The following is a 12,820-nucleotide window of genomic DNA, read 5'->3' as shown; positions in this document are numbered from 1 at the left end:
TTTTTTTGTTTTTGGCGTCTTGACTCTCCGAACGACAGTCCGATTTCGATCTATCTTCGGTCCTGCGCCGTCTATGCGCCCCCCCTCCTCCATTCCTGCGCCCCCATTCGCTCGTATCCCTTGCAAACGCCAAACAAAGGGGAGAATGTCACCCATCGGAGCTCCGGTTCCTCTGGCACCTGCATGGCGTGAAGGTCTGAAAGAGGACCGGGCCAAGGAGACGAAAGGGCCTTGTGGAAATGGGCATTACCACGGAGTACGGGTACGGTGGACGGAGTCCCGACTACGGAGTGGGCTGTGAGCATTTTTCAGGCTGGCTTTGCCCGAGACCTGACCATCCCAGTCTCCGCCAGTACGAGGTCTTACCCTTTTTTCCCCTTTCCGCTCGTTCCTTCTCACGCGTTTGGTCTTATTAATCTGATGGAAGAACAATAATATTAGAAGGAAATTAATTTTTGCTCCCTGAACCAATGTCTAGCTTCTTTCCTACCCCGCTCGTATCCGGGTCAAGTAAACTAGGTGGATGTTACTAGGGGAAAGGGCTGAGAAGGAATGAGAGACACGGTCAGTTGATGGGGCCTGCTAGAATGCATGGTCCAGGGAGGTATGTGTATATAAAGGGGGGGATGCCAGGACGAAGTTCTGTAGAGCACGCAGTCAGTCAGTCAGCCTTCCCAGTCAGCTAATCTGTCGGAGTTGGATTTTATCTTCGACTAAAGGGAGTTCTACTATCTTGTCTTATCTTGTCTATATTCTTCTCCTTGCTTGCTGCTGCCCTTCGGTTGGTAGTGGCTATTTTTATTCTTATTCTTAATTTTTTGGTCCTAGTATAAGGAAAGATAAAGCAAGATGGTGTTCGCTTCTCTTGGACGGGTCCTGGCGATCACGGCCTTGATAGGGTTGGGTGCTGCTGCTCCGGCGAAGTTGACTTCGAGAGGTATGTTCTGTACGGCATGTATACATGCGAGTCCTGGCCTGTCTATCTGCTACCTACCTTATGTCTACTGCTCTATGTTCTATCATGCTCTTTGACTATTTCCATGTTGATACCACATGTCATACATGACCTCTTCCCATTATCCTACATGAACATGTTTAGCCCTAACTCCCTATAACAACAACTAACGAAACCAGATGTCTCCGCCGACGTCCTGCAACAGTTGAATCTGTTCGCGGAATACTCAGCCGCTTCATACTGCACGTCGAACATCGACTCCCCCGGCGACAAGCTAACCTGCTCGGCGGGCAACTGTCCCTCCGTCGAGAAGGCTGAGACGGAGACATTGAATGAATTTTCTGGGTACGTCTCCCACACCACTCACACCCCTCTCAAAAAACCCACTAACGCAGCCCAGCTCCGACGAATTCGGCGACGTAACCGGTTTTTTCGCCGTCGACTCGACTAATAAGCTCCTGGTCCTGGCCTTCCGCGGCTCCCGCAGCATCGAAAACTGGATCGCGAACCTGGACTTCGGTCTCGACAAGGTCGAGGGCCTTTGCTCCGGCTGCCAGGCGCACGGCGGCTTCTACAAGGCCTGGCAGTCCGTAGCCGACGACATCACGGCCAGCGTCAAGTCCGCCACCGCGGAGTACAAGGACTACAAGCTCGTGTTCACGGGACATAGCTTTGGGGCGGCGCTGGCGACGTTCGCGGCGACTGCGTTGCGAAACGACGGATATGAAATCGATCTGGTATGCTCTACCCCCTCTCTTCGCCTAAACCTGGACAGGCAAACGTCCGAACCTAAGACGATGAACATGCGCTAATAAGAGAAAAGTACTCCTACGGCTCCCCGCGCCTCGGCAACAAGGCCCTGGCTACATACATCACCGGCCAAGGCACCAACTACCGCGTCACGCACACGAACGACATCGTTCCGCGTGTCCCGCCCTCTCTCTTGGGCTTCACGCACTGGAGTCCCGAGTACTGGATCACCAGCGCCAACGGTGTCACTGTCACCGCTGCGGACATCAATGTGGTCGAGGGCGTGGGATCGAGGGACGGTAATGCGGGCGAAAAGAACCAGAGCGTTTTGGCGCATTCGTGGTATTTTAACTCGATTTTCAAGTGTCTATAGGTTTGGATTTTGAGGTTGGTTGATTAGTTAGTGTATAAATACGGGCCTATGTGCCGATTTTGGATTTTTTATACCGTCGGCAAGATGATATATTTTCTGGAATAAGAGATATTGTAATGCAAATACCTTTTCTTCTCGAATCACTCGTACTGGTTCGACTGATATTTATATTATTACGTAGAGAAAAATAATCAACCTTGCTGAAGACAGTAGATGTTTAAGAAGAACGAATTCAATCTAGCGAAATGGTCATCGAGATGGCTGTTGTTGACGATAATTTATGGATGCCTGAGGCGATACATATGCCAAGGATTCGCGTTTGCTTGACCCCCGCGGATAGCCAGACCTCTTCTTTCTTCTCAACTGTCAACATCATCATCTCACATCATTGGTTTGACTGATCTTGGTCTCCACCAAAGCCATCCGTGGATCGATGCATCAACAGTTTTTCAGGAACCGGAAGAGGAAACCGCCCTAGACTGCATGCACTACACAAACGCGAGAAGTTTGGCAGATGAAATCCTTGACGAATCAAACATCCAGAGAAGATCGCGAGATGTTTTCAACTTGTGAAATTGGTGACGCGAAACCTAATGGGGTGAATGAGTAAGGTCCCGGAAATGATAGGTCCTAGGAGGCAGCGGCATGATCAAAGGTGATGAAAACAAGGAATGAACTTGATGTCTGATGACCTTATTAACTAGGAGGAAAGAGGTTTCCATGATAGTGCATATATGAAATGACTAGGGGGGAGACAAAAAGTGCTGGACCGTTTACCCGGGCATACATTGGCTCAAACCGACGATTGTGAAGCCATAGTCTTCCGAAATAGGCAAGATCCTAGTGACAAAGGAGATGGACGGGAGAATGAATCCCCAGCGGATTATTAACATATCATAGGATATGACTTCCAAGAGCATGTCGGCCAGTAACAATGACAATGCATCGCATCGTTGGGGGAGTGATCATGTCCATTCACCCAACGGTTTGTCGCCGAGATATTCGTCCTACGCAGGTCGGAATTTTCACAAAGGGACGTTGATGGGACTCCTGCTTCCCTTGCCTATTTAATACCTCCTCTCGTGCATCCTTTGCCCTGAGAATATCCCACAACTTCCATCTCCTCTTTCTTGCCTTTCCATACTTCATCCACCTCCACCACCAGTTCGTTTCCACATACCCTCGTGTATCCATACCCAAACATCAGAAGCCTTCCCTTGACAGCCTTGAAAAAACAATGTCCAAGATGAGCTACCAAACCACTCAACTTCAACAGCGCAAACCGGTTGTAATCGGCCTCTATGGCGTCCCGGGCTCCGGAAAAACATATCTTCTTCAGAATCTCAGGAAAGAGCTTGACACAGACTCCTTTGCTTTTTACGAAGGCTCTCAAGTGATTGACAGAGTCGCCCCAGGAGGTCTTGATGCTTTCAAGCTCATGATCGACAGCCAGAAGGAATACTGGCGTAGGAAAGCCATCATCAAGATCCAGGATGAATGCATTCTGAACGGGAAGGCGGCCATCGTGACAGGTCACTATATGTTCTGGGAGGAAGATGATACCCTTGGAAAACCTGTCATCACTGTTGCTGATCTGAGTGTCTACACACATATCGTCTACCTTGATATTCCGGCAAACATTGTTCTTCAGCGTCGTTTGGAGGACCGCACACGAGATCGGTCCAGAGTGTCGGCATCGCATATGGAGCGCTGGCAACGTAGGGAGAAGATGGAGTTGGAAGCCTCTTGTCTCGAACATGGCATCCTGTTTGCACTGTGGACAAGCAGAACCGATTTGGCCGGTCTTATTCGTCACCTGATTAGCCACAACGAAAGTTACAACCTGCAGGTTGCGAAGGAGTTCTTGGACAATGCTCTTGTAAAGGTGACTGGCTCTGGGGACCTGGAAAAGGCACTGTTTCTGGACGCCGATCGAACTTTGACAGCTGAGGACACCGGCACTATTTGGTGGAAACAACACAATCCATTGATCGAACCCCTGAGTATGGATTGTCCACTGCGTCAATTGTTTGGGTCCAAATGGGGGTATTCCTATGCGGCTTTCTGGCAGGCCACTTTGATGTACGAAGGAGCGGCTAGCGATGAGTACTTCGAAAGGATTTGCCAAGATACGGCAAATGAGGTGAGGATGTATCCTCAGGTATTAGCGTTGCTGCATTTGGCTTCAACTCATACCCACATCCATGCATTTATTGTGACCTCTGGACTGCGTCTCGTCTGGGAGAAGATCATCGCTCGCGAAGGCCTGTCCAACTCCATCACAGTCATCGGAGGAGGCAGGATCGCTGATGGCTTTGTTGTGACACCTGAAGTCAAGGCCAGTCTGGTGGAAAGTCTGCAAAATAACTACAAGATGGAAGTTTGGGCCTTCGGCGACAGCCCTTTGGACATACCCATGTTGAAGAAAGCAGATCGCGCGATGGTAATTGTCGGTGATGCGACGACCAGAAGCCGCAGCATGGAAAACGAGCTGGGAAAGGCCATAAGAGATGACTTGTTATCCGCGCATCAAGTTCTGCTTCCCAGCTCTGTCCCACCGCGCCTAGATACTACCATCCTTCCGACCTTGGACCTGATGGAGCCCAAGTTCATCAACTCTCTTTTGAGTCATCGAAATCCCCCCAATGCCCTCAGTATCCTCGATGCAAGTCAGAAGGCGGCTTCGAAGGTTCTGCAGACACCAATGCGAGACGCATCGATTCTTGGCCCGGATCTTCGGAAAGCCCATCGCCGGTGCGGACGATATCTGGCAGCTGAATACCTCTGCGAATTGATCGGCGTAGAGACCTACGAGATGCGCCACGTGCAGGGCCACAAGATAAATGGTTTTCGACTCAAGGAGGAAAGGAAAACCTTGATTGTGGCTTTGATGCGCAGCGGAGAGCCAATGGCCTTCGGCGTCAACGATATTTTCCCGACAGCTTCATTCCTGCATGCCGACAAGGCGCAAGATCTCACAGCCGAGCGCCTCCAAAGAAGCTCGACAGTGATATTGGTCGACTCAGTAATCAACAGCGGCAAGTCAATTTTTGAGTTTGTGTGTCATATTCGCCGACTGGCCCCTGTCATTCCCATCGTCGTTGTTGCTGGGGTTGTACAGAAGCAGGCCATCGCAGGGGACAGTCCCATAGCGACTCTTGCGGTTCATGGAAAGCTCACGGTTGTGGCGTTGAGGGTGTCGGAGAACAAATACACTGGGAAGGGAGGAACTGATACTGGGAACTGTCTGTTCAATACAGTCCATTTAGACTAAGGGTTGTTGGCTTGGGAAGTTGAGGCTTACGGCTTTCCTCTTTCTTGGTGCTTTGTTTCATGCTTTTTTGGTTTATGTCATTTTTCTGGAAATTGTGTCTTTTGGAAAGGATAGGTAGACTGTCAATCAAATCGTGGAATTTCTTTTTGAAACCTTCTTTTCATACTTTCTCATCGCACGGACTGAGCCCTAATGTCGAGCAACTAAAAAGGTAACTTCAACCACCACTTCCATCCTAATGACGTCAAGAATCTCAAGAATCCCGCAACTGAGCAAAGAATCATTCAAATTCAAAACCAGATGAGGTGCTCTTGCGCATCTCATAAAAATATCACGTTACTTTGCTGACAAACCACGGAATTGTTTCCCTCACATCGCGTGATTTCCCCTCTCGTCGTCTTGATGGAACCTAGCGAGGTATTTATTCCCATGTCATCTCTTCTCCTTCATCTACCTACTCCCTGCCAACTTTCTTGAACAGAACCATCTACCCTACAACAAACAAATTGTTTGATCTCACAATGGCTCCCACGAAAGTCGCTCTCCCAGGTGTACGTACCCAATCCCTCCCCCATCCTCTACTAGTTTATCCCCGCATCTCCACCCGCACCTCTAACCAAAAACCCAGGGAACCGGAAACCTCGGCCCCGCCATCCTCAAAGCGCTCCTAGACGCCAACATCTCCGTGACCGTCCTCTCGCGCACATCCAACAAACCTATCGACCCGCGCGCCAAGCTCGTAGAAGTCGACTACAGCTCTCTCTCCTCCCTCCAATCCGCCCTCGAAGGGCACGACGCCGTGGTAAACGCCCTCGGCCAGGCCCCTCAAGACGTGAGCATCCGACTCATCGACGCCGCCGTCGCCGCAGGAGTGAAACACTACCTTCCCTCCGAGTTCGGCGTCGACACGCTCAACGAACACGTTCGCAAGCTCCCAGTCTTTGCAGGGAAAGTTGCAGTCCAAGAGCATTTGGAAAAGGTGGTCGAGAAGAACCCCTCATTCATCTATACATTGTTAGCGACAGGAGCGTTCCTGGACTTCGGACTCGAGAAGAACTTCATTCTGAATGTTGCCGGGCCCGTCGCGGACCTGTATGATGGCGGAGAAAGGAAGATCAGCACGACGACGCTAGCGGGAATTGGACAGGCCGTTGTGGGAACTCTGCAGAACCCAGAGGCGACGAAGAATAAGTTTGTGTATGTCAGTGAGGCAGACATATCGCAGACCGAGCTGCTGAAGATATCAGGCAAGGAGGTGGAGACGAGGGTGGTGAAGACGGAGGATCTCGAGAAGGAGGCGTACGAGGAGTTGAAGAAGCCGGAGCCCAGTCCGGGGGTGTTTGCGGTGAACTTCATCAAGGCGGCGTTGTTCGGGGAACGGTTTGGGAGCTGGTTTCAGCCGCCGAGACAGTCGAATGGGGTGGTTGGTGTGAAGTATCTCAGTGAGGAGGAGCTGAGGGAAGTGGTGGTGAAGAGCACTAGTGGATAGATTTGGATTCTTGATTGTCATGCAGTTTCGATCGATTGTCAGAGACTAGGGGAGAGCGTTCATCAAGGCTTATAGATGAATCTTTGAACGTTGGTTACTACTTTGAGATAATGAAATTTTCCTTCTACGCCTACTGCTGCATCAAACTACACTCATGGTTGTAGAAGATTGATTAGCCTGAGGTATCCTAGAAGGCACATTATTCTACGAAATAAAAATTGAAAAAATGTTTTGTATAAAAGAAACATTCTACGAAGTTCTTTAAATTGGTTTAGTTACATCCGCAAAGAAGAATCAGCAGAAATCCCCGCTTCATTTTTGATGCTAGTATTCTAGTCCGACATAGCTCTCCAAGTCGCGCCAGCGACCCCGCATTACACGCCCACTCAAAGGGGACCACCACTTGTTGTCTCATTTCCGTTCAAAAAGAACGCTTTTCCTATTAGGCAGCTTCGTATCTAATCGACTTCACCAACTAAACCCCCCCCCCCAAAAAAAAGCTTTTCTACATTTCTCTACACTGCCACACTAGAATACATCGGTTGGCAATACGGCACCATCCTATACCTACCCCGCATTACAAAAACCAGACCCCGCACGTTGAAACAGCATCCCAAGTGCGAAGATGTTCCACGAAGGCAGAACCCATCCCACGCTGGATCACATCGTCATCCTAGTGTCTCACAAGACTCTCTCGGGCTTATCCGACTCCCTCCACCATCTATTCACCGTAGCTCTAGGAGGAAACCACGCGGACGGACTTACGTCAAACAAGCTCGTCCTGCTAAAAGATGGAGTTTATATCGAATTCATCGCGTTTTTCGACTCTGTCGACCCCGAGCGACGCAAGCAACATCGATGGGGAAACTTGAAAGAAAATACAATTATCGACTGGGCTTTCACATTCCCTCCAAAGGGTGATTTCGACGCCATCAAGCAGCGAGTACTGAATCGCAACTCTGGTTTTCACTACCAGGAACCTGATGGCTGGGGGAGGAAGAGAAATGATGGAACGATGCTGGAGTGGAGGCTTAGCGCTCCAGTAGACTCCCTAGGCAACCCGGTCCCCGGGATAATACCATTCTGGTGCCTGGACAAGACCCCTCGGGAGCTGCGTGTTCCGTTTGAAGCGCAGCCTGAGTTGACGGATCATCCCTGCCGTGCGGTAAGGGTTTCTTCTCTATCGGTTACTGTTCCCCATGGGCAATCCTCCGATATAAAGAAGGTTTATGAAGCCATTTATGACTTGCAGTCTCGAAGCCAATGGCCTTATGAGGTTCCATCGGACAGGAGCGTTGGTACACACTGCATTTCCCTCTTGGAAGACGTGAAAATGGTGGTTACACTCACTCTTAGTGGGCCTGAGCGTGGACAGGTTGAAGTGCTGCCGGGGCTTGTATTTAACATTCAGTAGAGAGCAAGGGAAATGTATCGTCGACACATTAAGAGTGATACGACTCTAGGTGGTTATCTACTGAATAAAGTTTGAATGAGAAGATATCTGTCCTGAATCTCTCTTCATCTGGTCTGATAATCTCAGATTTAACGCGGATGGTGGCACCATGCCTGATGGCAAGAAAGTTGAGCCCGTGAGCCGTTTCCGGGGTGGACAAAGGTTTCCCCACGAATTTCATTTCTTTCTTGTTATAGTGAGTTGACATGTCATGCCGGCTAACTTCGTTTGTATGGAACTCGCGCAGGCTCAGATAGTGGGCGTTGTTGCTTTGCGCCATTTGAGAGAAAGTCTCGACTATAGAAAAATGCTGTTTTGAATTTATGGTTCTGTTGATCTTGCGGCGATAGAGTCAGTGTTTGTAGTCCTCACTTTACCGAGATTAAATTGCCAATAGCAGTTATGGAAAGCACATTACTATATAGCCTAGCCCTCTGTATTTCTAAGTTAACCGAGAAGTTGGTGTGGCATTGGATTAAGGCACTTATGATTATGGATGCAACAGACTGGCGTACATGATCTGGCTGTGAGATCATTATCCTAGCTTTATATAGCTGTCTTGAGAGAAGTCAACTTTGGGGGAACGCAACTATCAGCAAGTTAAATTGTTGAACATGACACAGAAAACTATGACATATTTTGATTCATTCTAGAAAGGTCCGGAAGAGCCCATTGTTGCATCCATTCGCATTCCAGGACTTCCCTGGCAGCTGACCTCTCCTCAGGTCTGAATACAAGCATATCTCTCATCATAGTGAGAAATGCAGACCTTTCGGCATCTCCCATCGGTTGCATATTGAATTCTTGTCTTGGCCCCTGAACTGACTCGTTAAACCGTTGCTCCCAGGGCCTTGAACTCGTAACATTCTGTCTTGTTCCATCCTCATTGAACCACTTTGAACGCGAATCCCATCTCTGCCACCACTGCGGTGGAAGTTTGCCGAGAGTCTCAACATTTTCTTTTATGACCCAGTCGGCAGACGGATTAAAGCCTTCGAAAAGCGGACGCTGGCCGATCAATGTCCAGATGGTGCACGCAAGCGTCCAGATATCAGCAGAGAAAGAAAGTGTCCCTTGGGGGTTCGAAGTGAACCTCTGGGGGAACTAACATATACGGGGTATTGGAGTGATGGCGCATTGTAGTGGCTGGCATAAAAGACTCCCCATAGTCAGTGATGACTATCTGAGCCCCAGATAGAAGAACACATTCGCTTACTTTTCCTAGCCAGATGGGCACAACAGCATTTGCGGGGACACCGTCGGGGAGTGGACGCTGATCTAGACAGATAACTGGCTCCTGATGAGGTCGTCCATATTTTTCGTAAAGTTGCTCTCGTGAGAGCGCATCAACGCTCTCGGGAAGAAGAATCAAAATATTACCAGGATGAAGATCTGACGAGATCTTAGCTTAATTCACACTATGAATTGAGACAAGGGAAACAGATATGCGTACTGACCACCATGGACAATACCTTGCGAATGGAGATATGCCACTGCCAAGACTAGTTGAGCAGTGAAAGCTCTGGCCTCAGGCAATTGAAACAGTCGAAAAGATGAAGCATCTTTGGCCTCATCCAGGCTCATCATTCCAACCGGTGTGACAAAACATTGATGTTCACCATTAGGTCCGGGAATAATAAAATCATCTAATATAGGTGGAATGATTGCGCTGCCGGGATGAGACTTGGTCTTCAATTCTGCAATATTGAGTCGATGGAGGATATTTCTTTCTTGCGAATTAGCTGGATCACTATCTGCGATCGTGATTTTGATGGCGACATATTTTTCAGTTTTCTGATCTCTTGCCATCCATATGGTTGAGTATGCGCCAAAGCCAAGCTTATGCACGATGCAGTACCGGGAATTTAACCACTCTCCTATATTTATCGGATGGTATCCTCCAGGACGGTATCGCTCAAGTTTCTCAACGTCCTCAATAGGTATGTACTTAATGTTGTTAATTGCAGGTGAAGTGCCATCCCGAACCACGGATTTCATTTTACTGGCAAAAGCTGAGAATGATCTGGAATGTAGTAAAATGTGGTGTGTGGTGCGAATCGGAAAAAAAGCGGATTTTGTAAGATAAGAACGAGTTTGCAGCAACATGGGAGAATTGAAGCATGAAAACATACTTGTCTGCATAGTATAAACTCGGCGTGAAAGGACAGCCTCCGGGATTAACTGCACTCCTTAATACTGCACACTCCTTGGCAAAGTGGAACACCGCTTTTCACTCTTAGTAACTAGTAACCTTTTCTCTTTTCGGTCAAGCTTTTGCTGCATACATTTGCTCTAGATGTGATATAGAAATGGGGGGAAGTGAGAGAAATGAGAGAAAGGAGGGAAAGGAAAGACGGAAGGAAGGGCAAGAAGGGAACTGAGGGAAATAGGTAAGGAAGAGCTTGGCACTTGTCAAGTCGATAGTGACTAATAACCACATGACTTGTCTCTAGATCTGGCTTATATCACTATTTTTCAATCCATAGGATCACAATCAACCATTCTAGAATTTGTTTCCTCCTGAATTTCTTGAGGAACGCCTCGTTGGCAGCCTCAGCGATCACATACTAATAAACTTTCCCAGTTGTAGTTCGTGGGCCCTTCAAGGCGCCCAGTAACATTGGATTTAGTTCCTTCGACCGAACAAATATTTAGAAATATCACAGCTTCACGCATGAGTAGAAGCGGACATAAGGATAAATGGTAATGGCATTTACCCAATGAAAGAAATGCACAGAACGTTGCAATGCTCTCGCGATACGCACCTTAAGAGGGCCCAATGATACAGTGGAATGGAGCAACGGTCTAGAAACAGAACTATTGTTGATTGTGACCTCTCCTGCCCACGGTATAGACTTTTGCCGAGGCAACTGCATATTGAGAGTCAACCGCCGCTACGGAAACACCTGCTAAAACCGTCACTCCTCGGGGATTTTGTCTTGGCTTCAGTCGTAATAGATCCCATAAGTAGACTTGGACAGACTGGAGATGCCGGCCCGGAGACTTTCTGTTTATCTGAATAATCATCATGGTTTTGTGTTACCTAACAGCTGTTTAAAGTTGGTCAACAAAGTTGTTAACTCTTACCCAAATGAGAAGACACCAAGAGGACGTCATCGCTGCCCATAGTTATAAATGTAGGGTGAAAGATAGTTTATATCTTCATCTAGTCTTCTACGATATATCTCATCATTGTATTGGCTTAACACCATCGACAACTCATGATGTCAGGGGTTCCTGAATTTCCTTCGATTTTTATTACTGGTATAACAGGTGTGTAAATCACCCATGAATATTGATCTCCGGAACACTAACGCGTGATCCAGGCTACATTGGAGGCGATGTCTGGCATGCCATTAGCGAGAAGTATCCATCATGTGCGGCAAGAGCATCCTGCCTCGTCCGAACGAAGGAGAAAGGAGTACAAGTGCTGTCACGCTACCCATCGATTCGCCTCGTTTACGGAGATCTCGACAACAGGGAGCTCATCGAAGCCGAAGCATCCAAGGCAGATATCATATTGCATCTAGCAAGCATAGAGCACGTTGATTCTTCGAGAGCGATAAGCCGTGCTCTTCAGACTCGTGAGAAACGCCATCAGCCAACCTACTGGATTGCGATCTCTGGAACAGATAATATTGCCTGGGAGGACTGTAAGAACAAAACGTACGGAGAGCCACCTAGTGACCAGATATACGATGACTGGGAAGGTCTCTCTGCCGTGGCATCCCTTCCTGAAAGTGCACCGCATCGGGATGTGGAGATTATCCAGCTGGAGAGTGGAGGGGACTTTGCCAAAACTGCAATCGTATCTGCCCCTTGCATATATGGAATTGGACGCGGTAGCATCAATCAACGAAGCATCCAGATTCCAGATCTAGCTCGGTATACCCTGCAAAATGGCTATGGACTTCAGCTAGGCCGGGGTCTCTCCATATGGCCAAATGTTCATATTGAGGACCTCAGTGACGTATTTCTCCGCATCTTTGAAGAAGCTATTCACAATGGTAGCCGAGCATCATGGAATCGTGAGGGATATTATTTCGCGGAGAATGGAGAGCACGTGTGGAGAGAAGTTGCATCTCTTCTGTCCCGTGAAGCCCAGAAAAGTGGACTCATCCAATCAGCTGAAGTGAGAAGCTTTGAGGCAGATGAAGCAGACAAGCATATTGATTTTGCGTCTCTGTTTTATGGCGCTATGTCACGCTGCAGGGCGATAAGAGCTCGAAGGCTACTTGAGTGGGAGCCGCGGCATGCGGGCATCGAAGAGGCAGTCTTGGAGGCGTTGGAAATCGAGGCCAGAAGGCTCGAGATTTGAGAAAACACCGTTGATGTATGGGAAGCCTGTTGATTAAACTTTTAGTTGGGGATCTCTACTTTTGTTAACCAACTCTCTATTCGGGCTTGCTATAATCAGCCATATTATTAGGATGAGCAAATAGCAAAGTATATATCAGGCAAGAAATACATCAACTTGAAGGTTTTTTTTAGGAATCATACGATCCAACTGTAATTGGCTATGTTAT

General features: G+C 48.3%; 6 protein-coding genes across 6 annotated transcripts; 5 read left to right on the top strand and 1 right to left on the bottom strand.

The window, feature by feature from the left end:
* Positions 1-849: 849 nt before the first annotated feature.
* KD926_006171 (lipase family protein) lies at positions 850-2,078 on the top strand (the record flags this gene model as incomplete). Its single annotated transcript, XM_053099143.1, has 4 exons — positions 850-937; positions 1,135-1,300; positions 1,356-1,692; positions 1,779-2,078. The coding sequence occupies 4 exons, from the start codon at positions 850-852 to the stop codon at positions 2,076-2,078; spliced, it is 891 nt and encodes a 296-aa protein (XP_052957028.1).
* Positions 2,079-3,315: 1,237 nt separating this feature from the next.
* Positions 3,316-5,352, top strand: KD926_006170 (uracil phosphoribosyltransferase; the record flags this gene model as incomplete). Its single annotated transcript, XM_053099142.1, has 1 exon — positions 3,316-5,352. One exon carries the CDS (start codon positions 3,316-3,318, stop codon positions 5,350-5,352), a length of 2,037 nt encoding a protein of 678 aa, XP_052957027.1.
* A 521-nt stretch (positions 5,353-5,873) lies between these two features.
* On the top strand, positions 5,874-6,841 carry KD926_006169 (aromatic alcohol reductase; the record flags this gene model as incomplete). Its single annotated transcript, XM_053099141.1, has 2 exons — positions 5,874-5,903; positions 5,981-6,841. 2 exons carry the CDS (start codon positions 5,874-5,876, stop codon positions 6,839-6,841), a joined length of 891 nt encoding a protein of 296 aa, XP_052957026.1.
* Positions 6,842-7,466: 625 nt separating this feature from the next.
* KD926_006168 (VOC family protein) lies at positions 7,467-8,255 on the top strand (the record flags this gene model as incomplete). Its single annotated transcript, XM_053099140.1, has 1 exon — positions 7,467-8,255. The coding sequence occupies one exon, from the start codon at positions 7,467-7,469 to the stop codon at positions 8,253-8,255; it is 789 nt and encodes a 262-aa protein (XP_052957025.1).
* A 666-nt stretch (positions 8,256-8,921) lies between these two features.
* KD926_006167 (kinase-like protein) lies at positions 8,922-10,292 on the bottom strand (the record flags this gene model as incomplete). The annotated part of the gene is made up of 3 exons (XM_053099139.1): positions 8,922-9,398; positions 9,511-9,686; positions 9,752-10,292. The coding sequence occupies 3 exons, from the start codon at positions 10,290-10,292 to the stop codon at positions 8,922-8,924; spliced, it is 1,194 nt and encodes a 397-aa protein (XP_052957024.1).
* A 1,223-nt stretch (positions 10,293-11,515) lies between these two features.
* KD926_006166 (uncharacterized protein) lies at positions 11,516-12,612 on the top strand (the record flags this gene model as incomplete). The annotated part of the gene is made up of 2 exons (XM_053099138.1): positions 11,516-11,567; positions 11,621-12,612. 2 exons carry the CDS (start codon positions 11,516-11,518, stop codon positions 12,610-12,612), a joined length of 1,044 nt encoding a protein of 347 aa, XP_052957023.1.
* Positions 12,613-12,820: the final 208 nt, after the last annotated feature.

Source organism: Aspergillus affinis (genome assembly GCF_023601865.1).
Source record: "Aspergillus affinis strain CMG 70 chromosome Unknown NODE_31_length_300061_cov_88_125253, whole genome shotgun sequence".
NCBI classification, from domain to species: domain Eukaryota; kingdom Fungi; phylum Ascomycota; class Eurotiomycetes; order Eurotiales; family Aspergillaceae; genus Aspergillus; species Aspergillus affinis.
Note: the sequence above shows the minus strand (reverse complement) of the source record. Positions and strands in the feature narration are given on the sequence as shown.